At 45.7% G+C, this 24,427-nt stretch overlaps 2 protein-coding genes across 2 annotated transcripts in view; both read right to left on the reverse strand.

Annotated features, from left to right (window-relative positions):
* Positions 1 to 2,955: 2,955 nt before the first annotated feature.
* LEPROT (leptin receptor overlapping transcript) lies at positions 2,956 to 8,303 on the reverse strand. Its single transcript, XM_066325344.1, has 4 exons — positions 8,251 to 8,303; positions 7,974 to 8,049; positions 6,956 to 7,142; positions 2,956 to 5,673 (listed from the first exon to the last, which is right to left on the reverse strand). The coding sequence occupies exons 1-4, from the start codon at positions 8,264 to 8,266 to the stop codon at positions 5,557 to 5,559; spliced, it is 396 nt and encodes a 131-aa protein (XP_066181441.1). The 5' UTR covers positions 8,267 to 8,303; the 3' UTR covers positions 2,956 to 5,556.
* Positions 8,304 to 9,628: 1,325 nt separating this feature from the next.
* Positions 9,629 to 24,427, reverse strand: part of DNAJC6 (DnaJ heat shock protein family (Hsp40) member C6) — a 35,972-nt gene continuing 21,173 nt past the window's right edge. The window contains exons 7-19 of the mRNA XM_066325345.1: positions 23,726 to 23,920; positions 22,522 to 22,639; positions 21,799 to 21,878; positions 21,434 to 21,627; positions 21,259 to 21,339; positions 20,202 to 20,657; positions 18,575 to 18,727; positions 17,737 to 17,805; positions 16,522 to 16,656; positions 14,447 to 14,695; positions 13,776 to 13,921; positions 12,615 to 12,791; positions 9,629 to 11,598 (exon numbers count right to left, since the gene is read on the reverse strand). Coding sequence (XP_066181442.1) covers positions 11,497 to 11,598; positions 12,615 to 12,791; positions 13,776 to 13,921; positions 14,447 to 14,695; positions 16,522 to 16,656; positions 17,737 to 17,805; positions 18,575 to 18,727; positions 20,202 to 20,657; positions 21,259 to 21,339; positions 21,434 to 21,627; positions 21,799 to 21,878; positions 22,522 to 22,639; positions 23,726 to 23,920 — 2,155 coding nt within the window. The 3' untranslated portion in view covers positions 9,629 to 11,496. The remainder of the gene's footprint in view (positions 11,599 to 12,614; positions 12,792 to 13,775; positions 13,922 to 14,446; positions 14,696 to 16,521; positions 16,657 to 17,736; positions 17,806 to 18,574; positions 18,728 to 20,201; positions 20,658 to 21,258; positions 21,340 to 21,433; positions 21,628 to 21,798; positions 21,879 to 22,521; positions 22,640 to 23,725; positions 23,921 to 24,427) is intronic.

Raw genomic sequence — 24,427 nt, forward strand, 5'->3', positions numbered from 1 at the left:
ATCCCCTCAAATTGGCTTTATTTCTGCTTTAATTATTGCCATCACTAAAGGAAAAGGGAGCAGTGCTGTCACTCACTGTGACTTCCATCACTTGTCAGAAGCATCACTGCATCAACAACAAGATGAGACTAAAATTAAGTTAATTGGGCCATTTTTCACACCAAAGGCCACGTTTTAAAAATACCTCACAGCCCACAGAGCATCTCAAAACGTCACCCAGTAAAACAAACACATTTCTCTTCAAAAATTACCAACACTGACGAGGGGTTTATGTCTCATAAGGATTCTTCTGACTTGAAAAACCTTCCAAATATGAGAAAGCAACCCCTGTAAAAGAGCAGAGAAACAGAAATAACCTGTGATGATCTTCAGGGCTCCAAAGGGGAGGTGAATAATCCCAACCCTAATTGAGGAAATTGGCTGAATCCAAGTTAACTTCCCACATTCCTCACTTCTCAGACTCCCAGACAAAGGCTGGCCATTTGGAAATTGTTCCTGATGACTGGCTGGCTATTAAGAGATCCACGAAAACCGATTTCTTTTCTGCTGCAGATTTTAATTAAGCAGCAAAATATTTGTTAGGAATGCAACCTTTAAAGGAATGGGATGAAAACTCAGCACTCTCTGGACTGGCTAAGTTATATTCATTTGTATAATCTGATGGAAGAGATAAAATTTATTTCTGAATCTGATGGAAAAGATAAATTTTATTTCTGAATGCAGGAGAAATATCCTGTATTTCTTAATCTGTTAAAAAGAAAGAGCAGAGTTTTCTTTCATCTCCCCACTCACATTAAAGGGGTCACCAACCCAGCTGGATCAGGGTTTGTTTTTTATTTTACTTAAAATCAGGATTTTAAGGTAATCAAAGGGCAAACCCCATTTTCTGCCACCTCCTCGTCTGACACTGAAGTGTTTTCATTGCCCACAACCCCTCAGCTCTGTGTGAGGTGCTCCAAGCTGCTGCAATAATTGTATTTTCTGCTCTGTAATGGGCAGGTAACGAGGTAAATTCATTCTGAGGGTCAGTCAACACCTGATTTCCTGTAATTCCTGAAAAATTTCAGTAATTTTTCCTCCCTCCTTGATGCCAAATTCCATCAACTTCCTAAGGGAGAATTTGATCAGCAGCCAGCCAGTGACAACTACTGCAGCTTTTGTTCCTGGGTGCTGTAAAGGATTGTTGCTGTTTTTCGGGTTTTTTCCCCTTTAAAGATGGAAAACTGGAAACAAAGGCTCCTGTTATACCGGGAAATCACAACCCCAGATCAAACAGTCCTCACAAAGGGTGAGCAAAACATACAAATGTCACCCTCAATCCTCCAATTCCAAGTCTTCTTATCAAAGGCACTTTAAATACCCTTTTTAACTTGTCCCCAAATCCTCAAAAAACCTAAAACCACCCAAGCAGCACCTGCCATTTCTTCACAAGGACTAAGAAAAGGAAAGCAGCAGTCAGGGCATTGGAAGATGAAGCTCCAAGCAGTGATAAATCAAAATTCAGAGACATTTATAACCTGAAATGAACCTACCAGAGGCACCAACACTGCTGTCTGCCCCTCAGCATTATTCTCCTTTTTTAAGGGTTTCAAATCACAGAAAACTCCAGCCTGAATATGATTGCTGCTTTGGTTTGTTGGTTTTTTTTTTTTTTTTTCTTTAACTCCACAACAGTGAGCAATTCATTCCCTCAGCATTCCCCGAGAAAAGATGCAATTAAAAACCCTGTAACAATGTGACACAGGCAGTTCCCACCAGGGAATTTCCACCAGAGTCTGGCTGTGGGCAGGCAAAGAGCTACAGAAATATCGGGATTCAGATGCCAACTCCTGGGCTGAGCTGAAATTCCTCTTGCAATCATTTCACAGAAATCTTCCCTGAATGCTAAAAAACTGCAAAAGGAAAGCTCATTATCACACGTTGTGTGCATTTATTATTATTTTGTGTGTTTATGACTAATATTAGGAGTCATTTTGCACAGTTGTGTTCACTACATCGAAATTACTCTATTCAATAAAGCCATGGGTTGAGTCTCACTTTGGAAAACAATCCTCTACCTGCTCCCTGTGAATTTTCTGAGGGAAAAAAGGGATTTTTTTATAATCCTGCCCAGCAGGAGCTGCCTCAGAGGTGGCCAGAGGGAATTCCAAGTGTGGAATCTCCTGCACAGGCAGACAAGGGCTGGGACAGGAAACAAGGAGCAACCAGTTCACAAGAAAAAATTAATATCCAGAATATTTGTTCTGGAGATTCATTTTAGAACTATTATAGAACTATTCCATAATCCATTAAAAAAAAAAAAAAAAAAAGTCCTGGTCAAGGGGAATAAACACCTGTAACCCAATTTTAATATAACCCAGAAACAGCTGAACCAAACCCCAAAACAAAGGGCAAAAGCCCTTCCATCCAGTCAGATTCTCCCAAGCCTTGTACTCAAGGCACTGCTGGGAAAAGAAAGCTCCAGCTTTTCCAAACAGACACCACAAACTCCTCCTGCTGACGGTGGGGGATTCAATAATTCCATTTTCCATTTAATTCAATAATTCTGGGGAGATCAGAATTCCCCACTTTAATATTTTTATCACTTGAACAGCAGCAGAAGTGATCTGCAAGAGAAGGAGAGCTCTGCTGCCCTCTGCATCCCTGCCCTGCTGGCAGAGAATGGATTTTACTCCACACTCCTTGGGGAAAAAAAAGGGATGTGGAAAAGCTCCAGCACTACACCTTACATCCCATCTTTTTTTATGGAATGCTTTTAAAAACCTCCCAGGTTCATCACCTCATCATCAGAAGTGATGATCCTTTACCTTTCCATCACATTCTGCAGGAATTCCACCTCCATGGCTCCTGGAATTGTCCACTGCAGCATTCCAGGAAAGCAGCCCTTGGTCACGTTTTACTTTCCTCCTCACACCTCTCTGGTTGTCACCTCCCGAAATTTAAGACAGACAAATCTTGGAAGCATCAGGTATGTTTATTAGACAACTCCAAAAGTCAGCTTTAGTAGGCAGAAAGGCAGAATATATTCACATGTCCATGTTTGAATACTTCATGATCTCAAGGATATGGCCAGCACAGGAGATAAAAACAGTTCTACAAAAGGTACAAAAGCTGCACTGAATTCATTCCCCCAAGGACAGGAAACAGGGTTAGTGGACAAGGAAGCTTTGGAAAAACGCAGCCAAGGATTTCCAGCTGGCTCTGGAACACTGACCTCACCAAAATCAGAGTTGTGTGGAAGTTAAGGCACTTTGGATACACAGAATTCACCTCCACACGGGAAAAACCCTTCCAGAGAAACCACAGGAAATTCCCACTGCAGGGATGGGACACAATTCCCAGCACACACCAGCAGAGCTCAGTGGCAATGAAGCTCTGGAGTTAAACAAAAAAAAAAAAAAAAAAAAACCACTGAAATATTATTTTTCACCGTATTTGATAACAAATAAATCTGTTGATAACAAAATAAATTTGATAAATTTGCTTTACAGAGGTTCAGGGAGATCTCCACGATTTGAAACATTTAAATGTAAAGTCCATGTGAAAACTGCATGACATTCACATTAGGCATTAGTGCACGTAGTTACTCCCACACAAGAATAATAATAAAAATAAAAATAATAGTAAAAAAAAGCATTGACCTTCTCCACTCAACACCCACAGGGTACTCACCAACCACAGCCCAAAGGGGATACAGTACAACGGAAAAAAAATTGGCAAAAAAAAAAAAAGGCAATTTAAACCAGCATTTTCTGGTCCTCTTGGTCCCTTTAGATTGTCCTTGTTCACTGCTCCTGTCTCACACCACAGCAGAGCCCACCAAGAGTGACTTCTTTTAAGGAAAAATTCAATCTCAGCTGCTTTTCCTCCCCAAAACTCCATCAGTAACTGAGTAGTTCTGTAGATTTCTACTGCAGCCTTTGGCACAGAAATGGAGTCAAAGCTTTCCAGAATCCAAGAGGAGTTCAACGGAATTGTTAGCAGTGGAATTAAGAATTTATCATCAGGCACTGACTGGGTTTGATTTCACTGTTTTGCTTCGTTACTGAGTGAAAAATGCCACTGGATAGAGAGAAAAAGGCTTCTTCTTTAAAATCAAAGCAGGATTTCAACATGGAAACAATGTTTAATCTGAAAAATTTGGTTTATCACTAAAACCAGGGATTTCCCCAGTTCCAACAGATCTCATCAAAAGCAGGAAGAAAAAGACACTCGGATAATTTGTTATTCCCAGGATTTTTAAATAACTTTATCCTGCTGTGCTTTGGATGAAGCATTAACATCCAGGAAAAAAAAATATGTTAATGTCCTTTTAATGTTATTTCCTCTTTTAGCAGGAGACAACCTGGAAACCCTTCAACATAAAATACAGCAGCAAAACTATTCCTCCTCCAACAGCTGAAATTTCCATTGAAAACATGGAATTAACCTCCCTCAAACTTCATTTTTCACTCCTGCTCGGGCCATAACTCATGAATGGGCACCAAAAGATTATTTCTGTCCCCATCTCAGAGTGCTCATGGAATTAATCCATGACCAGACCCCTCCATTCTCACAAAACTAAAGTAATAAAGTGAGATTTGCTGAAGTGCAATCATTTAAATGCTTACTAGGATAATGCTGTTTAAAAATAAGAGTGTTTTAATGTAATAGCAACCTTCTGAAGAAGTGTGTTTTTAAAAATAAGGAGGAAACAAATCTTACCCAGCAGAACACTCGGTTCCTTGCAATTCACACCCATAAAAAAACAGAGTGGAACACGAAATTAGGACTTTTTAAGTGTCCTGAGGGTAGTTTCTCCTTTTGTGAACCTTCATAGAAGTCATGTCAGCTTTAAGATGCATTAAAATATTATTATTCCCCAAATGTAGCCACGGTCTTTGAACTGAATAGGGCCAGAAAATATCTTTGTGGGGAGAAAATTACCTTTAAACAAACCTAAATGGAAGAGTTTTTAACCAGGGCTGTTATTTTCTTTTGCTTTCATTAGGGAGTAAGAGCTCACCTCACTTCCATTTGGCTTTATATCATTAAGAAAAAAAAAAATCACCATTTTTCTCGAATTCCAATCAATGAGGTGTAAATGAAATACTGACTCATCCTAATCAAAGCAGAGAGATTGATCAAGCTGAACAATCCCAATTAGGATAATCTTTGTATCATCCTTTGATGAGATGGTTAAAAACCCAACAGGAATAGTGACCAATGGCTCAATGGCACTGCAACTGAACCAAAAATTAATGCAAACACAATGAGAAATGGGTAAAACTGCTCATGTTCTGTAAACTTCTTCAAGGATAAATCCAGAATAATTCCAGATTTTAGTGACCACTTCAAGCCAACCATCAGCAAGGTCCCTCTGGCTGAAGAAGTGCATTTTTTTTTTTTAAAAAAAAAGGCAAATTATGAAGTGATAACATAAAGCCACGTGGATTTTATAACACACCACACACATCATAATATCTGTACAAACACACAGAACAAGGAGGATGGAGGGAAAAAAAAATAAAAAAAGAGCAGTAAAATATTCCAAATTCCCAGCACCACAAGGAGCTCCTACCACTGCTCCCAGCTAAAGTCATCTCCTCTGCCAAACACGAGGAAAAAGCCTAAAATAGTCAGGAAAATGACTGCATTGCCAGCCAGCACCAGGCCACAGGCTCCCCACTTGATCTGAAATGCAAGAAATGGAACAGTCAGAGCACTTCTTCTTGGAAGAGAAGCTCAGGGCATCATTTCCAAGCATTAGATCAGCTAAAATTACTAAAAAAAAAAATCAAAATACTACAGAAAGATGCTACAAGCAGAGAAGGCAAACAATAAATAATTCAATTTGTGTGACTAATTATTATGCAATTAGCAGCCACTGGCAGCACTAAGAAACACTTCAGCCAAGCTACTGCTAGGATTTAGAAGGAAATGATGACTTGCCTTGCAAATCATTAAAACACACCTAAATCAGAGAGAAATCTGGTGAAATCAGTGCCCCCCTTTCACTGCCATGCAACAAAAATCAAAAGATCTCCTATTCAATAAGTAAAGAAATTAAATTAAATAAGTTAAATACATAAAGCATGGAAAAACCTGTATTTAAAAGTAAACAGGGAGGGGTTTTTTTGAGTTTTTTTTAATGAGATGCACAAGTTATTTATTTAAACAAGCAACATTTTCTCTTAAAATACACGACTGAGAGTTCCCTCTCGTGGTTGTTCTGCTGCTGCCAGGCTACAACTCCAAAATAAAAAATATCAGGGGAATTGGGCATTACAAATGAACTCAGAGCAAGCACAGAAAATTGAAATGATTGAAAGTGAAGGGGAAAAGCAAGAGGACTCAGTAAAACATCTCTGGGTTATGGGACAGGGGGAAGTTTGTTGCCTTTCAGACAGATGTGACCAAAATCCCACCACTGCAGAGCAGCTCAAAAGGCAAAGAGGAAAGAAAAGGACTTGGGCAGAGTTCCCTCAGGGTTTAAGGGGCCAAAGCTTGGGAAATGCTTTGAGGCATTTGAGGCAAGGACAGTTCTGGGAGTTTGGCCTTTTATCTTTTTTTATCTTTTAACTCCTACCACTCCCCAAGTTTGCAGCACCCTCGATGGAGCACGCAGAGATCTCAAGAGAAAAATCAGGAAGCTGGAGCAAGAATTGATGCAAAGAGTCATGAGACAGAGAGGCATGAGGTGGAGGAGGAGAAAATTATCTTGTGTTGGACCAAAACAAGGCTGGAGGAGGGGGGAAAAAAACCCAACTTAAAACTTTTCAGTCACGTGAATTCTTTTTTTTTTGTTTTTGTTTTTTTTTTGGTTTTTTTTTGTTTTTCCAGCTCAAAAAGGCAAACTTCAGCGGATTCTTTTCACCTGGAGACAGCACAACAACGACAGGAAAGTCAGGAATCAAAGATGACAACCCAGCAAAAAGTGGAGTCTGGAGAGTTAACAAAACCAGCGAGGACTTACTGCTTCCACCCGTGCCAGGATGATTGGGAACCCAAAGGCTGAGACAACAATTCCTGTGGTGAAGAAATAGGCCAGCTCCCTGCAGGCACTGCTGGCTGCATCACTGTCATCACCCACCCTCCTGGCAATGAAGTGGGGAATGGGGCAGATGAAGTAAAATATCAACACAAACAGGGGCCAGTACACGCTGGGCAGGGGGAGAGAAAAAAAAATATACATCATTAGTTAAAACAGATATTTCCACCAGAAAGTTGGTGCAATACTCCTAAGCCTACTGGGTTTTTTTTGGCTTGAAAAGTGGATTATTAATCAGAAATTATAAACAATCCGAATAAATCAGAAATTCCACCCCAAAATAGGACAATTCCACCTGGTTTTCCCCGTGCTAACAGAGCAGCATCCACCCTCTCACACGAGCAAAGTGTTGATTTTATTTTGCTTTTACCCACCCTCTCACACGAGCAATGTGTTGATTTTTATTTTACTTTTGCGTCCAGTTTCGAATCCTTTTGCTGATTCAGCTCTGAGCACAGAGGGAGCAGAGGAGCAGCTTTCCCAAACTCCAGGCACACCCTGACATCTCATCTCTGTGTCAGAGCTCTCCCCAGCCTCCTGTGGATATTTTTAAAGCGTTTACAGCCACAGATTCACGGAATTAAACAATAATTTGGGCTGGAAGGGAACTCAAGAGCTCGTCCAGTTCCAGCCCCTGCCATGGGTGGGGACATCCCACATGGAAACGACTGGTCAGAGAAACAGGAAATTAAGGAAAACTCTTGGGTGAGATTGAAAACACTTCAGCAAGGCGGCCCAGCTCTTCCTGAGGCAGCACGGAGCCGCACGAAGCCTTTTGGCTTTAATGGAAATGCAAATACAGCCTAATGAAGTGATGTTTAATCACAAAGTGCCACGAGCCTGGAAGCAGGGCGGAGCCGAACAGCTCCATTAAATGAGAGAAACGCCGTAATTAATGGATTTTAAAGAGGAGAGGCTTTGGGAAGGGCGCCGGCCCGCTCACCCGTAGTACTCCAGGGCGCAGCCCAGCATGAGGAAGGTCAGCCCGATGGCTCCGCTGAAGGACAGGGCCACGAGAGCTGCAACGGCACAGGGCGGGCTGTGAGGCGGGCATCCCTCCCGGGCCAGCGGCAACCGCCTCACCGGGGGCCGGGCATCCCTCAGCGAAGGCCGGGTACCGCCTCCCCCGGTGCCGGACGTCCCTCCCCGCCATTCCCGGCCGCCCGCCCCGCACTGAGGCGCTGCCGGCGCCGCGCTCCCTCACGGGCAGCTCCCGGTACCTTTGACGCCCGCCATGTCCGGGCTCCGCTGGCACCGCGCGACTTCCGCCCTCTGGCCCCGCCCCTTTCCCGCGTCACGTGACCGAGCCTTTAAAAGGGCGGGGCGATGCGTTTATTCCCGCCACGCCCACCTCGCGACAGGGGGCGGGGCGTCCTGAGGGGACGGGCCCGGGGTGGGGTTTTATTCACGCAACCCTCGCGTGTAAACGCGTTTGTTTTAATGTATAATCCCATAGTGAGGGTAATAAATATATAATGAGGGTAATAAATGTATATGCGTGCGCATTAAATTCATATATGTGCGTAAGAAGCGTGTGTTTTGCGCGCAGCCGCGATTTGAATCCATAATCACCGCTTTAAAAAGCCCCCGCCCCTCAGGCGCTGCCCTTTCGTGGCTTCTCCTGGAAACCGCTGGTTTCACCCCAAAAATTGGACCCTTTTGCCTCACGCGGGGTCTCCTCGGGGCCTGCATCATCCGTCCTTCTGCTAATCCACACTAAGAAAGCACAGCTTTTTTTTAAAGCCGTGTTTTTCAAGCTTTGGATTTTTTGAGATGACACTTCGGAGCTCCCGTTTTTGACCCAAGTGACGCCTTTTTTTGCCCCAATAGTGGCCTTTCTGCCCAAGAACAGCCTTATTCATTCAGCGATATGCCCGCCAAAAACACCTTTTGGACGCAATAACAGCATTTTTTGTCCCAAGAAAAGCCTTTTAGAGGGAGATTTTGCGCAACTTTTTCAATAACCCTCCCCATGGAGCTTTTCTTCAGCTACCCCCCTTCCTCAGCTTTTCTCTTTATATGTTCCCTGATCTATATTTTATCCCCATTTTTCATTATTTTAAATGACTTGGAGCCAGAAGGCTTGTTCAAACAGGCTTCATCCACTAAATGCTTTCCAAAGAAAATGGGAAAAATTTGGGTTTGCTGACTAGTTTGGCTGCGAGTCTCCAAAGGCAGTAGCCTAAGAACAGCAATGCCGAGTTGTTCCCAAATAATTTGGGAAAAGCACCTGGAATTCCAACCTGGGGATAGTGACACCTCGTGATCTTGAACGTCGTGGCCCCAAGCACAAAAGATAACCTGAATATGTTGATTTTGAGCTTTTTAATGTATATACAAATGTTTTAGACCGGTCACAATTTCATCGAGTATGTACCGTATTTACAAAAATTACAATAATTTAGTCAAACAGTAAACCTGAACATTGATAACCTCTGTCACTACCAGATATGACAAGAATGGGTTTGGTTTGGGGTTTTGGTTTTTTTTTTTAGTTAACTATTTGGATATACATACATCCTAATACTTTCATGCATGCATAAAAACATTAGGGATGGAAGTAATCAAAGCTTGAGGGGGTTGGGTTGTTTTTTGGTGGGGTTTTTTGGTAAAGTTTAATGGTGGATTTGTATTTTGTCAATGGATGAGAATTATGTGCCGTGACAAACTCGATACAAAGCTAATGAGGTTTTCATCATTAAAAAAAGTACGTTATAGTAATGAGATCCTTTTTTTTTTATTATATAGGCATAGGTCACAATATCTACAAATGTGAATGAGAAACAATAAACCAACAAATCACAGGAACATGATTCACATTCCAGTTATCTCTTTAAATAAGACAAGCACATACTGGATCAAAACATTAATAAATAACATCCAGTTTGTTACTATTATCTTAAGGTCTTTTATATAAAAGGAGACCTATGTGTTGGTTTCACATTTTCAGTTAATGGCAGTAAATAATGGACCAGTACAACAAAAGGATGAGTTTTATACAGATAGCCATGTACTTTGACACACTGTCTTTGCAGTAATAGCTTTGCCACTTGAAAATGTAAGTGCAACAAGTAGTGGATTGTCTTGGAAAACCACCAGCCTTTGAGACTCACATCCGATGGCAACCTGTTCCTGAGGCAGTAAATACACATTTTATTTCCTGCCCAGCTTCTCAATATCCCTCAAATACGGGTAGGTGTTGGTAAATAAACTGCTAGCTTGAGTTACTCTACAAAAGAATGCCAGAATTTGGGGTGAAGTTTGAATTTCAGCTCGCTTCTGAACTAGGAAAGCCGCTTCAGCTTCAGCAGCAGAGAGATTTCCTTGGGATGTTATTGCTTTGGTCCAATATAAACTTTTGAGATAATCAATTTGCACTGGAGTGACCTCAGAAATCAGACCTGGTCTGTGGATGTCTGTGTGACAGCTCGTGTACACCATGATCTGAAAAATGAAGTTGCAACAGGTTTCAGCCTGCCAAGAGCCTTGGCCAAGTGCTCTGGAGCTGATAAAGGCATAAAGGTGATACAAGTGGGCTGGAAAAAGTTCTGAATCCTCAGGAGGGCAAGTGTTACCTAGAAACAGGGAAGTTTCTAAACCTTTCCAGCAGAATTTGAAGCTGTTGGTATTTCTTTGATGGTTTCAAGCTGCTGATGGGAACCATGGGAAGTGCAGCACTGGCTCATTCCCCGCTCGGACAGGGTGGATTCAACCTTCCCCTCCCCAAAACTGCTGCTTAACCAACCAACAAGGGGCTGTTGAACCAAGGGCTCGTTGCAAAGCCCTCGCTGAGGAATTCTGCACGTTTCTCTGCGGGGCTGGGAGGTGAAGCACGGCATTAATGCAAAAGCAGCGAGCAGCTGCCACACTGACCCAGCCCAGGATTCAGCTTTGGCTCCTTTCAGCCAGACTACACTAGATGAGCAATTAAGCAGCAAATGGTGACTGTTAGGAGCGTGCCTAAACCACAGCTGAGCACTTCAATTGGATCATTCCATCCAAACCCAGAGGAAAAAAAAACAAAAGGTACATCGAAGTTTGAGCCTCACCAGCAGTTGTTGAACACAACTGAAGCATTGCCATATCACATCTCACCAAATAAATAAATAAATAAATAAAAAGTAGGAAATTCACCAGCTACACTTTGTTGGAGACAGACCAATTCCATCTTTTCCCAGTATGTGTTCTCTCTTGTCCCACTGGAATCCAAAATAAAATAGAAAAGTTACCAGAAACTGCAACGCTGTGGCTCTGGTAGGGTGAGCCAGGTGGCCAGAGTTCCTCTGAGCTCAGGATTCTGGAGACAACTCTTAGGAAACCTTTCTCATGTTCTTCGTGATAAGTATTAGGCTCTTAGTTTTCTGAAACTTCTGAATTTCCAGCCGGATTTTGGTTGATCTGTGACATTTGTGACAAGAGACTATATAAGCACTAGCACGGGTCTGGAGTGGAGGCTGAGAAAGTACCTAATACAAGGGTTTTTGTCCTTGGTTTTCAAATTCTGACCAGGCATCGTTTAGCTCCATAAATATCATCTTTGCATATTGTTCATAGGGCTGTCCAGTAGCCTGGAAGAAAAACAGAGAGAAAAGAGGAATATCAGAGCTCCCAAACACAACCACAACAGCTGGCACCTGAGCAGATTCCCAAGCAGTTCCATGAATATTCATTTTTTTCCTTGACAAAAATAAGCTACTCTGGAGGGCTGCTGTCCTTAAGAATTTCTTGGCTTTGCTGCTTCTCAGAGCTGAAACCCCCCCGGAGTGGGATAAAGCACTGTCCCATGGGCATAATAAATGTAACCTTCCAAATAATAAGCCACAAGCTGGGCAATCAAACAAGCTGATGGTTCCACTGTAGGAGTTGGATTTGGATCTCCTTTAGCAGGAGCTCTTGCCCAGCAGCAGAACGGCTGAGAGTCAAAGTGAGGGTGACAAAAGCTCTGAATTTCTGCTGCTTGAAGCAGCAGGTTCCAGGCACAGTCTTGGGGCTGGGAGTGGTTTCACAAAACTCTTGACTGGTTTGGGAGAGACCTTAAAGACTAAATGGTTCCACAGGCAGGGACACCTTCCACTATCCCAGGTTGCTCCAACCTGGCCTTGAACACTTCCAGGTGTTGCCTTGACCTTTTTCAGCCTTCTGATGTTTGCATTTTTGTAGTGGAGTTTCTCACAGACTTTCATGCAAACAAAAGTGATGTTTTAGAAAATGTTCTTCTTGTTTTCACATTCCTCTCCGGAGGAAGGACAATTGATGGACTTCTAGTTTGACCAGTGTGGTTGGAGAGGTGTCAACCTCATTGCCCAGTCCCTGGTCATTGTCCAAAATCTGTATAAATCGAGGTCAAAATAACAAACCCCTCTTTCTTGCCCTGGCGACTCACTGCCTGCGTGTCCTTCATTTCACGTCCTCTACCGACATCCAGGGATGAGTGTAGAGTTCCTAACTTCCAGAAACCAGCAAAAATCTTGAGCTCCCACTTTCTACAGAGCAGTTTGCAGCAATCAACCCAGCGATCCCATCCAGCACTCTCTATAATCAGAGCTGATGGCTTCCCCCCGAGGTGGAGGCAGCCCAGCCTTACCTTGTCGGGGTGAACGACGAGCACAGCCCGCCTGTACACCTTCTTCACCTGCTCTGGAGTAACCAGGTCTGCCATACTCACAGGCTTCCACTTGGTCTCCCCTGCCCACAGCACCGTGTGCATGGTGGACAGCAGTGCCCTGATGTTCCTCTCCTTCCCTTCGATCCACTCCAGCACCTGCAGAAAACCTCCATTATTGCCTCACGTCAGACGTTTCACCTGGACAAAGTTTCTTCATTTGAATAGCTGTGACCCCGGGGAGCATCTTGAATTTCTTTCCATGCTTTAGAAAACCTAACTGTCTAATTGTCATTAATTTTTATATCGCGGCTTGAAAGTTAAGACAGACTTTGAGCAACATCCCTGCTGAAAACACCGACATAGTAATGCTTGATGGAATAGTCCAAAGACAAATTAGGTGTTCAGCTGTCTGGTTGTTTAGCAAGGTTAATTGCACACCTAAACTAAGCTCAGCTAAGCTAAAATGTAAATGTGAAAACCAAAGCATAAATAGATTCTACAGTTCCGGGCTGAGCTGCCCAATGAAATAAAAATGCATCAGAGCAAAGAGAATTATATTGGGAAGGCCAAATCAGCGGGGAGCTTCAGTGACTCGACAGCTTTTGTGGGGATAAAAATGGGAGCTGGGAAAACTCCTGCCCACTCCATGGCCTGACCTCTGCCCAGCTGTTGTGGCTGATGGTGGTGTTCAGGGTGGTTGCTGTCACTTCCCAAAACCTTTCCACAAGGCTAAGACCAAGAAATTTTGAGGGGATGGTTCTGTTTTTTAGAACTCTGCTTGGCTTCTGCTGCAGCTTTTCCTCTGAGTCCTCTCTCCTGCAATTCCAATTTGTAGTCTCATATTTCACACACAGAGCAGGACAGACTGAACTCCCTTTCATAAGGGATCCGCAGTTTGGCAATTTATTGAGGAGAGATGAGAGAATTCCAAAGCGGGCAGGATTAATGAGGCAGAGGATTAGTTCAATTAGCTGTGCCTGTTAATCAGGGCTGGAGTGCTGTGGAAGAGCAGCAGCCCAGACAGTGACATTGAGCGAGCCATTGTTGATGTGGTCTGGTTGGGGACAGAAATGTCACCTTGGAGTTTTAAATCTGTTGAGGACATTGAATGACTGGGACATCACCAAGAATTTTGCTTACTTTTAGTTTCTCAGGGTCCATCTCCTTTGCCATTTCTTCTTTTCTCATCTCAGCTATTGTTTTGGGGCCCTTCTTGTCCTTGTGAGCGTTAAACCCTTGACCAGATAATAAATCTTCAAAATCTGCAGACACTTTTGGCTTGGAATCTTGAAAACAGAGATTTGAAACCATTATCACCACATGGATGCATTTAAACACTGGTCTTCTCATAAGATACATCCTTTGGTTAATCACATTAACAATCTCCCAGTGCTAATGAACGTACAGGTTCTCATGAAAAAACCTCTCATGAAAGAACCTGTTTCTCACAAAATGTTACTCAATGCTACTTTTAAGCTGTTATTATTATTATTATAGAATCCCAGAATGGTTTGTGTTGGAAGAGATCTTAAAGTTTATCCACTTCCAGTCCCCTGCCATGGGCAGGGACACCTCCCATCTCCCCAGGTTGCTCCAAGCCCCGTCCAACCTGGCCTTGGACACTTCCAGGATAATTTTGGAAGCTCATTTGGAATACAGGACTCCCTAAATAGCACAGTTTACCATCTAGGACAGCATAAAGCCCCACACAATCACCGTGCCTGTCTTGCTTAGCCCTACCCCACAAACCAAAGGGACATCAGGGATGGGTGGGGACCAACCCTCCGGATACCGAATCCCAAGGCTCTTACCGACATTAGCGGCTCCTTTCCCCCTGTCCCCCTGCGGCCCCGCGGCCGAGAAGCTGACGTTGTAGTTGGGTTTGTTCTGGGGGGAGGCGTGGGGCACGCTGGGCTGAGCTTTGGGCTGTGTCCCCTGCCAGCCGTAGCCCGTGCCCTGCTGCCACCCGCTGCCACCCACCGGCGGCTTCTGCGGCGACGGCGGGAAGCCCCCGCCCATGCCCGTGGGCGTGGTGGGCTTGCTGGCGAACGAGGGGCCACCTGTGGACAGCGACGGCAGGGATTTAACTGGGGGAGTTAAAACAGGGCACTGAGCCGACCAAAACCCCCCCGGGTTCTGCGCCAGGCTCCGCCACGAGGTTTTTGCCGCATCGCTTTTTGCCCCGAGGGCGCTCTGTGAGGTGTTTGTAGAGCTGAGCTTTGGGGGTTTGGGGAATTGGAGGGGCTTGGGGGGGACAGGGAAAGCTGGATGTAGCTGAGCTTTAAGGGTTTGGGGAATTGGAGGTGGCTGAAGGAAATGAGGAAAGCTGGATGTAGCTGAGCTTTGAGGGTTGGAGGAATTGGAGGTGGCTCAGGGTAACACAGAAAGCTGGATGTAGCTGAGCTTTAAGGGTTTGGGGAATTGGAGGTGGCTCAAAGAACAGGGAAACTGGATGTAGCTGAGCTTTGAGGGTTTGGGAAATTGGAGGTGGCCTGGGGGGACAGGGAAACTGGAGGTAGCTGAGCTTTGAGGGTTGGAGGAACTGGAGGTGGCTCAGGGAAACAAGGAAACCTGGATGTATCTAACAAGGAGCCACCGCTCTCTGTGGATGATGCCAACACAGAATGATGGTTAAAGTTGGAGGGACCTTCGAGCTCACCCAGTTCAATCCCACTTTCCCCCGTCCAGCCTGGCCTTGAGCTCTCCCAGGGATGAGGAAGCTCTCTGGGCAGCCTGTGGCAGTGCCAACACCAAGCTGGTGTTGTTGAAATAGTGTCTCCTCACTCTGTGCTGGTTAAAACCATCCACAGAGATGTGTCCCAGCACCTCATTGCTTTAGGGGATGCTCCTCTGGTTCTGGTCGTGTTTGTGGGAGGTACCCAGTGTCAATGTTTTATTATTTCACTCTGACATCCACACTCAACTCCCAGCTCGGAAATGTGTCATGGAAACTGGATGAAGTGCTGTCGAGTTAGTCACGACCAACAAAAATGTGCTTAAATATCCTGGGGATGCCAAGCCATTTGTTTTTAAACCCCACCACTCTCCTACAGAATGCGTGTTTTAAAAGCACCTCGGTGGCTCTGACACGGGCCTTGGCAGCGGTTTTGTTTTGCTCCTGCAGAGCAGCCCGAAATCCAGCAGAGGGAACTGGGAAACCGAATTCCAGCCCCACGCTGGGACTGACGCAAAGGGGAAAACAAACATCACACCAAACCACAAGGGCTCGCAAAGAGCCGAGGGCAGCAACAAAGGCAAGAAAAATCTATTTGCCACACTCCGACAATGCTGGGCTTGAGGGAAAGCTCCGATAATTTCTCAGAACTGCCTTTTAAACATTGGAATTGAACGTTTGCTGGTTGTTTTATGACATAAAACAAGGGAGAAAGGCTTTTCTAAGCAGTCAAGCTTTTTAGCTGGATGCAAATACCCCACCTTTAGATAACACCGCAAATTAGAGGCAGATCAATTCCACAGCTCTTCTGACAAAGCAGGAAAATGAGTCAAGTGTGGAAGGAAGCAATTCCTCAAGAACCCCAGCAGCTTTGCAGAGCCAAATTCTCCTCCCAGGCCTGTGGCAGCACTTGAACACAGAGCATCCTCAGCCAGAGCGTGTGGGGACTTATCAGAGGTTGTGCTTTGCAATCCATGGAGCCTGCTGAGCTCCCTGAACCTTGCCAGCACTTTTTTTTTTTTTTGACCAGGGATCAGGAAAAGCACGGATTTGTGAGAGTTTACAGGGAATCAGACAGAAGGGAAAGCCTGGCAGCAGCATTGACATGCAGGTGGGGTGAGAGGCCCCCCACACACCAGGCTGCTCAGCTTATTCATCTAAAGCAATGCTGGTAAATTGATTATTTTCCTTCTTTTAATGAGGCATGCAGACCTGCTAAACTGGCTCCAAGGCTTCCCAGATCAGCAAATGGATCCAGTGTTTGGGGTTTAGCCTGATGAGTGGGAGTGCTGTGGAGGGATCCTGTAGGACTGGTGGCAGCAGACTTACTTCCCATTCCTAGACCACCTTAAAAAGAAAAAAAAATATATATACACATAAGAAAAAAAGAACATTTCTCCTCCTGTTTGATACGAGTGCAGCTCTTCCCCGGTGCTCAGCCACATATTAGAAGACTGCTGTTAAAATTGAGTGTACCATTGTCAGGTTCCTCAGCAGCCTCAGACTTGTTGCACTCCCACTCCCAATTAGCAACAGCAGCAGGAATGTTCCCAGACTGTCTGCACTGCCAGAGGAATTGTGACACACGGGTATATTTTAAGAACTGGAAACCTTCAGGAAGCAACTTCAGGAGGCCGTACACACTCTTTCCCAAGATTAGAAGGAATCATGCAATCATTTAGTGGCATGCTGGGAATGCACAGCACCTCCCAGGTGCTTCCCGTGGCTCTACATGGAATGAAACAACCTGTGGACACTCTCCCCTCACCTGTGCTGCTCTGAGCTCTTGAGGAAACAAACCCAGATTTATTTTTATTTTTCCTTTTTAATATGGAAATCCCTAGAGGGAACTGTTCTTTGCAGTCACTGTCAGCATTTTGTCTTTGTTTTTAAGAGCTCCTTAAAGTTTTGGGGTTTTGGGTTTTATTTTTTCTGATGCCTTGGGAAGGCTGAGCTGGAACAGAGACTGCACAGAGCTGGAGAATAAAGTAGGGATTTATTAAAAGGCCTTTAGGATCCACCCTGAGCAGGACAAGAGCCTGGCCACAGCTACACCCAAGGTGGACACAAAATGGGCACAAAATGGACACAAAATGGGCACAAAATGGACGCTCAGTCACTTGGTCTCACATTTTTATAAGTTTTTGGTCTGTTTGCCTATTGGGGTTTAATCATCCAATTGCAGCTTCAGATTATGGAGTCCCGTCCTTGTCCCTCCCTCCAGCCCACCCTTGTTTGTGCTTTGGGGCTGAAAGTTGTCCTTGGTGTGCAGCAGGAGAAGGATTTGTTTTGTGTCCCTGCTGTGTGCAGAGCTGAGTGACACTGACTGTGAGCTCAGAGCTGCACCCCTGGGCACCACAGAACATGAAAATATAGCAAATCTAAAACTGAAGGCATCATAAGCACCCTGAATTTTATGACACATACCTGCTTTATTGGGCCAGTCCCAACCACTGGAAACATCTGGTTGGATGGAAACCGTCGGAGTGCTCGAGGCTGAAGAGAAGGATTGGAATGATTGATATCAGTATCTCAAAGCAGTCCAGCAAAACCAGCATGGCCCAGTGCCCACCAGGAGCCACTGGGACTCTACAGAGTCTAAGAACCTCATGTGGGAGATGGCCCTGCCATGGATCAGGGTGATCTTTAAGGTCCCTTCCAATTTTCCAGGGAGATACTCCCAAGGAGCACGTGTTAGATGATCAGGCACAAACAAATCCTTGGCTGAATGTGTTTCAGACCGGGTTACACACCAAATTTTGGGGGTGAGAAGGAGGAAATTAGGGAACTTTCAAACAAAGAGGAGAAAATTCCTTCTCTTCAGTCAGATTCAGCTGTGAATTTGGCTAGGGTTAGTACTGGAGCTAAAGAAAGTTGATGCCTGCAGCTAGCATCACCAAAGGATGTGTGTTTTCTCTAAATATGGCTGTGTTTAGTGCAATTAATTGTAGTTTGCTTCAAAGGAGACCTCATAACCACAGGAACACGTGGGCAGACATTCCTCATGGCCTCTTTTTTTTTATTTTTATAAATAGCCTATTAATTAACTCTAAGACCTGAGCAAAACTCAGCTCATCCTACCACACTTCAGATGCTGAATATACTTCAAGTCCAGAGACCAAAAGCTCTTTCCTGTTTCGTGGGGTTTCTGTGGTTTAGAGTCGTTTTATGGCAAGCATCAGTTTGTACTTAATGGCTCCATTTCTACTTCAAAGCAACATTTTACATTTATTTAAACACCCTGGAAGAGCCTCCCCTTTCTCACCCATGTGAAAGGGATCGCTGTGCACAGTTGGTGAAGGGCTTCTTGTGGCTTGAAGGAAAGGATCCCCAGGGACAGCTGAGGAGCCAAGGAAGGAACCCAGGAGGTCTGGACCTGTTTGCTTGGGGCTGCTTCCAAACGGATCAAAGGCAGCGGCTGCGAAAACACATTTGAGAAAATGAAATTATTAACTTGCACCAGGAATGTGCTTCAGGGTAAGGAGGGTGATGCTGTGGGGAGAGGAGCTGTGATGCCTGCAGGTAGCCTGACACTGTGGGGGAGCATCAATATCCCAAATTCTGGGCACCTAAAGAGCCCCCATAACTTGGTCATGGCAAAAAACTGACCCCATCTCTGGTCTCCTAAGGGAGGGCGAATTTAGAGCCAGGCAAAGGGAGTGTTAAAGTATTCCAGGATCTTCTGATGGAGTTTTAACTGTCAGTGGAGAGTGGAAGACAGTCTGGAGCTTGGAGTTACTGCCCTGGTGCAATTCCTGCCATTCCTGCTTCCTCTCAAGATGATTTCAGGCTGGTAAAGGTTATCCATGCTGGGGATAAAAGAGCTTGTAGAAACAGCTTTAGAAAACAATGGATCTCTTTCCTACATCACTTGTTACAAAAATCCAGTTCTTCTCCAACTCCATTTTTGATCAGTTTGTGCAGTTTTCTCTCTTTTATGTAAAACCCCAACAAATTCAACCACAGGAGAATTCAACAAATTCAATTCACAGGAGAAGAAACTCCTGTGAAGTCACTCAGATGCTTGTCAACAAGTTCAAGGTCAAAAGCATCCTGAAAGGCACAACCCCTTGCAGCTCTGCACTGTGGTAATGATGCTACTCATTACTTATATTACTCAATCACTACTCTTCACTCATTTCCCAAGTTCTTATCCTTGTTTTCCTGGCTTGGGACAACTGAGCTGTGTGGTTCTGGCTCTGCAGAGCTCATAAATCCCTAAATCTTTTCCTGCTCTGTTGCTGCACCTCTTGTGTGTGTGTCTGCAAAACCTCCTCTGGGTGAGAGCTCTCAGATTAGCCCACAACAGCCACAGCAAGAGAAACCTTCTCCAGGTACAAGTGACCAATTTCTCCCACTGAAACTTGGATTCTTCTCTCTCTTTGCACTTGCTCTGCTTTATCCTTCAAAAGATCCCTCTCCCTAATATCTATCCAACCAGCCCCTGCAGCCTGGTCTTGGAAGAAACAGAAATTCTCGATTTCCTAGTCCAGGATCACTCTCACAGCTCCAAACCCCCTTTAGTTAAAAGAGAAATTCAACTCATAGTGCTGGAGGTCCTACCCAAACCCCCAGAGGATTTTTTTTTAAACCCTAGAGGATTTTTTTTAAACTCATAACCTCCTCCTGCGCACTATGGGACATGGAATGAGAGCAAAACTGAGGATTTCCAGTGGCTGTGGCGTTTTCCTGTGGAATCTCCTGTGCTTTATCCCATCTGGAGGTGTGAGGAGCCTCCAAACCCCAAAGTGCTTTGGTGAGGATGCACCAACCTAGAGCAGAGGGGCTGGTTGGGATCCCCTCACATGAAAGAGGGGATCCCCCAAGAGCAGAACCCCCAGAGGGCCCCTCCAAGCCCCAAATCCCCCCTCTGTGGGCAAAGCCACCATTACCTTCTCCTACCCTGGGCGACGGTGACGCCGAAGCCGCGGAGCGCCGCGGGGTGGACTGCACGGATCCAGGTGTCCCCACCTGGAAAACCTCCTCTGCAGCAGCTCCCCCGGGGCTCTGGGAGGTGCTGCCGACCCCAAACAAATCATTCAGCAGGTCAGAGTTAGAAGGGGCAGCGCTGGGCTGCGAGGGAAAGCTCTTGCTCATGGGGCTGCCATCCAGGCCCAGCAGGTCCACGTCTTCAGGAGGAGGTGCTGATGATGATGCTGCTGCTGGAGCTGGAGGTTCTTGCTGCTTTTTGCTGTGTTTGGGTGTCCCGTGGGGCTTGTCACCGCTGGCGTTGCTGTGCTGACTGGAAAGGGACAAGAGTTCGTCATCTGACTGTTCGCTTTCCTCATGCACCAACGCTGCTCGATCCTCTGAGGTGGGGTGAGAGCTACTTTTGTCAGATTTCTGATCTAAATGATGATTGAAAATAAAATTAGGCAGCTGTTAGTTCGGTCATCGCCAAAGGTCCCGTTAAGATAAAAAAAAATCAGCTTACAAGCAGAACAGAGAAAAGCACAGCAGCATTTTGGCTAAAATATTTTTTTTTCTTTTCTAAAATAAAAGATGGCAAATTTCTTCCCCAGAAGGGTTTTGCAGCCCTGGCACAGCTGGGGTCCCCATCCCCATGGAGGATGTGGCACTAGGGGACATTGTCAGTGTGGCCTTGGCAGTGCTGGGGAATGGTTGGACTCGACCTTAAAGGTCTTTTCCAACCTAAATGATCCCATGATTCCTTTGGCAAGATTCACCTAAATTTTCTCATCAAGGCTGATTTATGTCAAGTTTTAGCACGAAGGAGGCCTGGGGTGAAGGTTGACCCCAGAACTGGTCCCACAGAGCTCAGTTTGAAGAGGATGTTGTAGGACAGGAATCCCCACTCCATTGCAACAGCTCTGGGGTCTGATCTCAAAAGTGGGATCGCTCAGCCTCACTCCATGCTCCAGGCAGGGGAACAGGAGCTCTTTGTGTTCTTTGAGGCAGATTTGACTCCCAAGACCAAGCCTTGCCTACCTTGCCAGCTGAGGGAGGAGAAGAACGCGCTCTGCCCAACGTTCCTGATGTTGTCCTGGGGGGAATCCGTGGCACCTCTGCCTGCAGCACAGAGCAGGGGACAGGTGGGGTTAAACGACACCCCAGCTCAGCAGGAAGGAATCATGGAGAGGGAATCAATCCCTGCAGCCCTTACCTGCCAGAGCAAGAGTGTCCTGGTGCTCCTGGTGGGAGGAGAAGAGGATGGAGGGGTTGATGTCTTTTGTGGTGAAGTTCTCCCAGGGGGGAGTTAATTCAGTCTGTCTGTCTGCAGACTGTATTTCTATGTCCAGTATAACATGAAAGAGCTGAGGGTATTTGTCTGGAGAGTCACAGGCATCCAGCTCAGGCCTAAAGGGGACAAGAGTGGTCCAGTTGAAAAGGGAAGAATATTTCTGGAAAGCTATAAAAAGGCTTTCAGTGTGTTCAGGCTTTTCATATTTCATCTGTGACTGTTCTGCCTCAGCCTTCGTCAGGCTTTTATGCATCGGGTTTGATTAATGTTCAGCTTCAAACACTCACTTGGTGAATTTGAGAGTGGTTGTTCCCAGGGCAATGAATCCAGTGTGAAATTGAATTTGAAATATTTGTGTGTTGGTCATCTGAAAAGGGAAAAAAAAAAAAAAAAGCAGAGAGAACCAGACTGAACAAGGGCTTAAATACAGGAGTTAGTTAATTCTACCCTTAGTTAAATCTTAACTGCTGCATAACTGAATGCATTCTGCTTGTTCTACAGGAAATATTTCCTTTTCTGTATTTCCAAATATTTCCAATATTTCCATCTGCCTTCAACCCTGCTGCTGCAGCCTCTGTACAGCAGAGAGCCTTCAGGAACAGGCCTTCTTTCCCTGCTTCTCTTTATTCCTGGGATCTGCTTATCAGTTTGGCAATGAAATGAAGCTGTTCCCACTGAATACATTGGTTTTTGTGTCCCAAAAAAATACAAAACAATTTCACTCGGAGTCGAGGCCTCAGGGAAACGTCATCTACACAGCAAAAGGCACCAATGATGAGCAGAAAGGAGGAAAATATTCACTCTGCAACTTGAATATTCAAGTTTCAAATCTATCCTCAGGGAAACGTCATCTACACAGCAAAAGGCACCAATAATGAGCGGAGAGGAGGAAAATATTCACTCTGCAACTTGAATATTCGAGCTTCAAATCTATCCTCAGGCGAATGATGGAGATTCCACGTTTATCCAGCTCTTAGCTGCCCACAAGAGAAGTGAAACCTGCTCCTAACCTTGGCTTGGAGGCGTCCCCCGATGGTGGATCTCATGTGGTAGACAGAGACAACAACATCTCCATGGACAGTGGCTCCCAGGGGGATCAGGACTTTGCCCTCCTGCACGCGGTATTCTCTTGGAGGGGAAGAGGAGGAAAAGGAGAAGGGTTAAGTTCCCTTCTGCCACGTGTCCCACCTCCTTCAGGCCCAGCGAGGAGGAGCATTCAGTGTTCTGCTTGGTTAGAGCAAAATTATTCCACAGAGGGAAACAACAGAGCACTGGATGGTCTCTAGGAAGGTATCTCACTTCCTGCCAGCCTCAGATCCTGGTGTCTGTGCAGTTATCCCACTCCTGATACCCTCAGACCCCAATGTGGTGCAGTTATCCCATTCCTGATCACCTCAGACCCTGCTGTGTGTGCAGTTATCCCACTCCTGATCACCTCAGACCCTGCTGTGTGTGCAGTTATCCCACTCCTGATCACCTCAGACCCCAATGTGGTGCAGTTATCCCATTCCTGATCACCTCAGACCCTGCTGTGTGTGCAGTTATCCCACTCCTGATCACCTCAGACCCTGCTGTGTGTGCAGTTATCCCACTCCTGATCACCTCAGACCCTGCTGTGTGTGCAGTTATCCCACTCCTGATCACCTCAGACCCCAATGTGGTGCAGTTATCCCATTCCTGATCACCTCAGACCCTGCTGTGTGTGCAGTTATCCCACTCCTGATCACCTCAGACCCCAATGTGGTGCAGTTATCCCACTCCTGATCACCTCAGATCCTGGTGTGTGTGCAGTTATCCCACTCCTGATCACCTCAGACCCTGCTGTGTGTGCAGTTATCCCACTCCTGATCACCTCAGATCCTGGTGTGTGTGCAGTTATCCCACTCCTGATCACCTCAGACCCCAATGTGGTGCAGTTATCCCACTCCTGATCACCTCAGACCCCAATGTGGTGCAGTTATCCCACTCCTGATCACCTCAGACCCTGCTGTGTGTGCAGTTATCCCACTCCTGATCACCTCAGACCCCAATGTGGTGCAGTTACCCCACTCCTGCCCACCTCGCTCTCCCTCTGGCCATTTATTTCCACCCCAAGCACCAACCCCCAGTGAATATCTCCACTCCCCAGCAGCCAGGCCATGCCTACGGCTCAGACATCCCACAGCAGAGCGCAGGAGGCTGCTGTAGGGGAGGCAGGGGCTTGCAGGGACTCACTTCATCCTCTCGTACTCCTGGGAGGTGGTGAGGATGCGCGTCTCCCCGCTCAGGATGTCGCAGAAGGGCCGGCAGCCGTTGCGCTGCTTGTTGAAGCAGGGGACGGGGCTGAGGGTCACTGACTTGATGGTGAGTGGTTTGCAGTGGGGGATGACGGGTTTGTCTGCTATTAGGTCACAAATGTACCCGATGTACCTGCAGGCAGAGGAAACCAGGTATGGAACCTCCGTTTCTTTCATTTCACATGCAAAATCTGCCTCAAAATCACGTGGCAGTGCCATTCCTGCAGAGACCCAGGACTGTGCTCCAGCATCCCTACAGCTGGCCCAGGATGTGCCCCTCCAGCTCTGTGTCTGTAGGGATACAGCAGGAACTGGCCCAGGATGTGCCCCTCCAGCTCTGTTTCTGTAAGAGTGCATCTGGGACAGGAGAGGGATTCACCCAGGCTCTGTTAACCACAGGTTCAACATGCCAGGGTTCTGTTGGAAGGACTTTAAGCAGTCATCTAATCCCACCCTCTGAAATCAGTAGACATCTCAAATTATGGAATAATTCGTGTTGGAAGATCTGAAGGTCACCTGCTGTCTGCTCAGAGCAGGAGCAGCTTCACAGCTCTGTCTCTGAACTTGATTTTGTGCTGGGGGTGATACTGACGCCTTAAGTTAACACCTATTATTAGTAGATATTTAGAATAGAGACTCG

Source organism: Sylvia atricapilla, chromosome 9 (assembly GCF_009819655.1).
Source record: "Sylvia atricapilla isolate bSylAtr1 chromosome 9, bSylAtr1.pri, whole genome shotgun sequence".
NCBI classification, from domain to species: domain Eukaryota; kingdom Metazoa; phylum Chordata; class Aves; order Passeriformes; family Sylviidae; genus Sylvia; species Sylvia atricapilla.

What these genes read in the sequence shown, in the direction of transcription:
- LEPROT (XM_066325344.1), bottom strand. An exon ending in TGCGCCCTGGAGTACTACGG is followed by an intron (nt 7,143 to 7,973) that starts GTGAGCGGGCCG and finishes CCCCCTGCCCAG; the next exon opens with CGTGTACTGGCCCCTGTTTG. An exon ending in TCCTGGCACGGGTGGAAGCA is followed by an intron (nt 5,674 to 6,955) that starts GTAAGTCCTCGC and finishes CTTGCATTTCAG; the next exon opens with ATCAAGTGGGGAGCCTGTGG.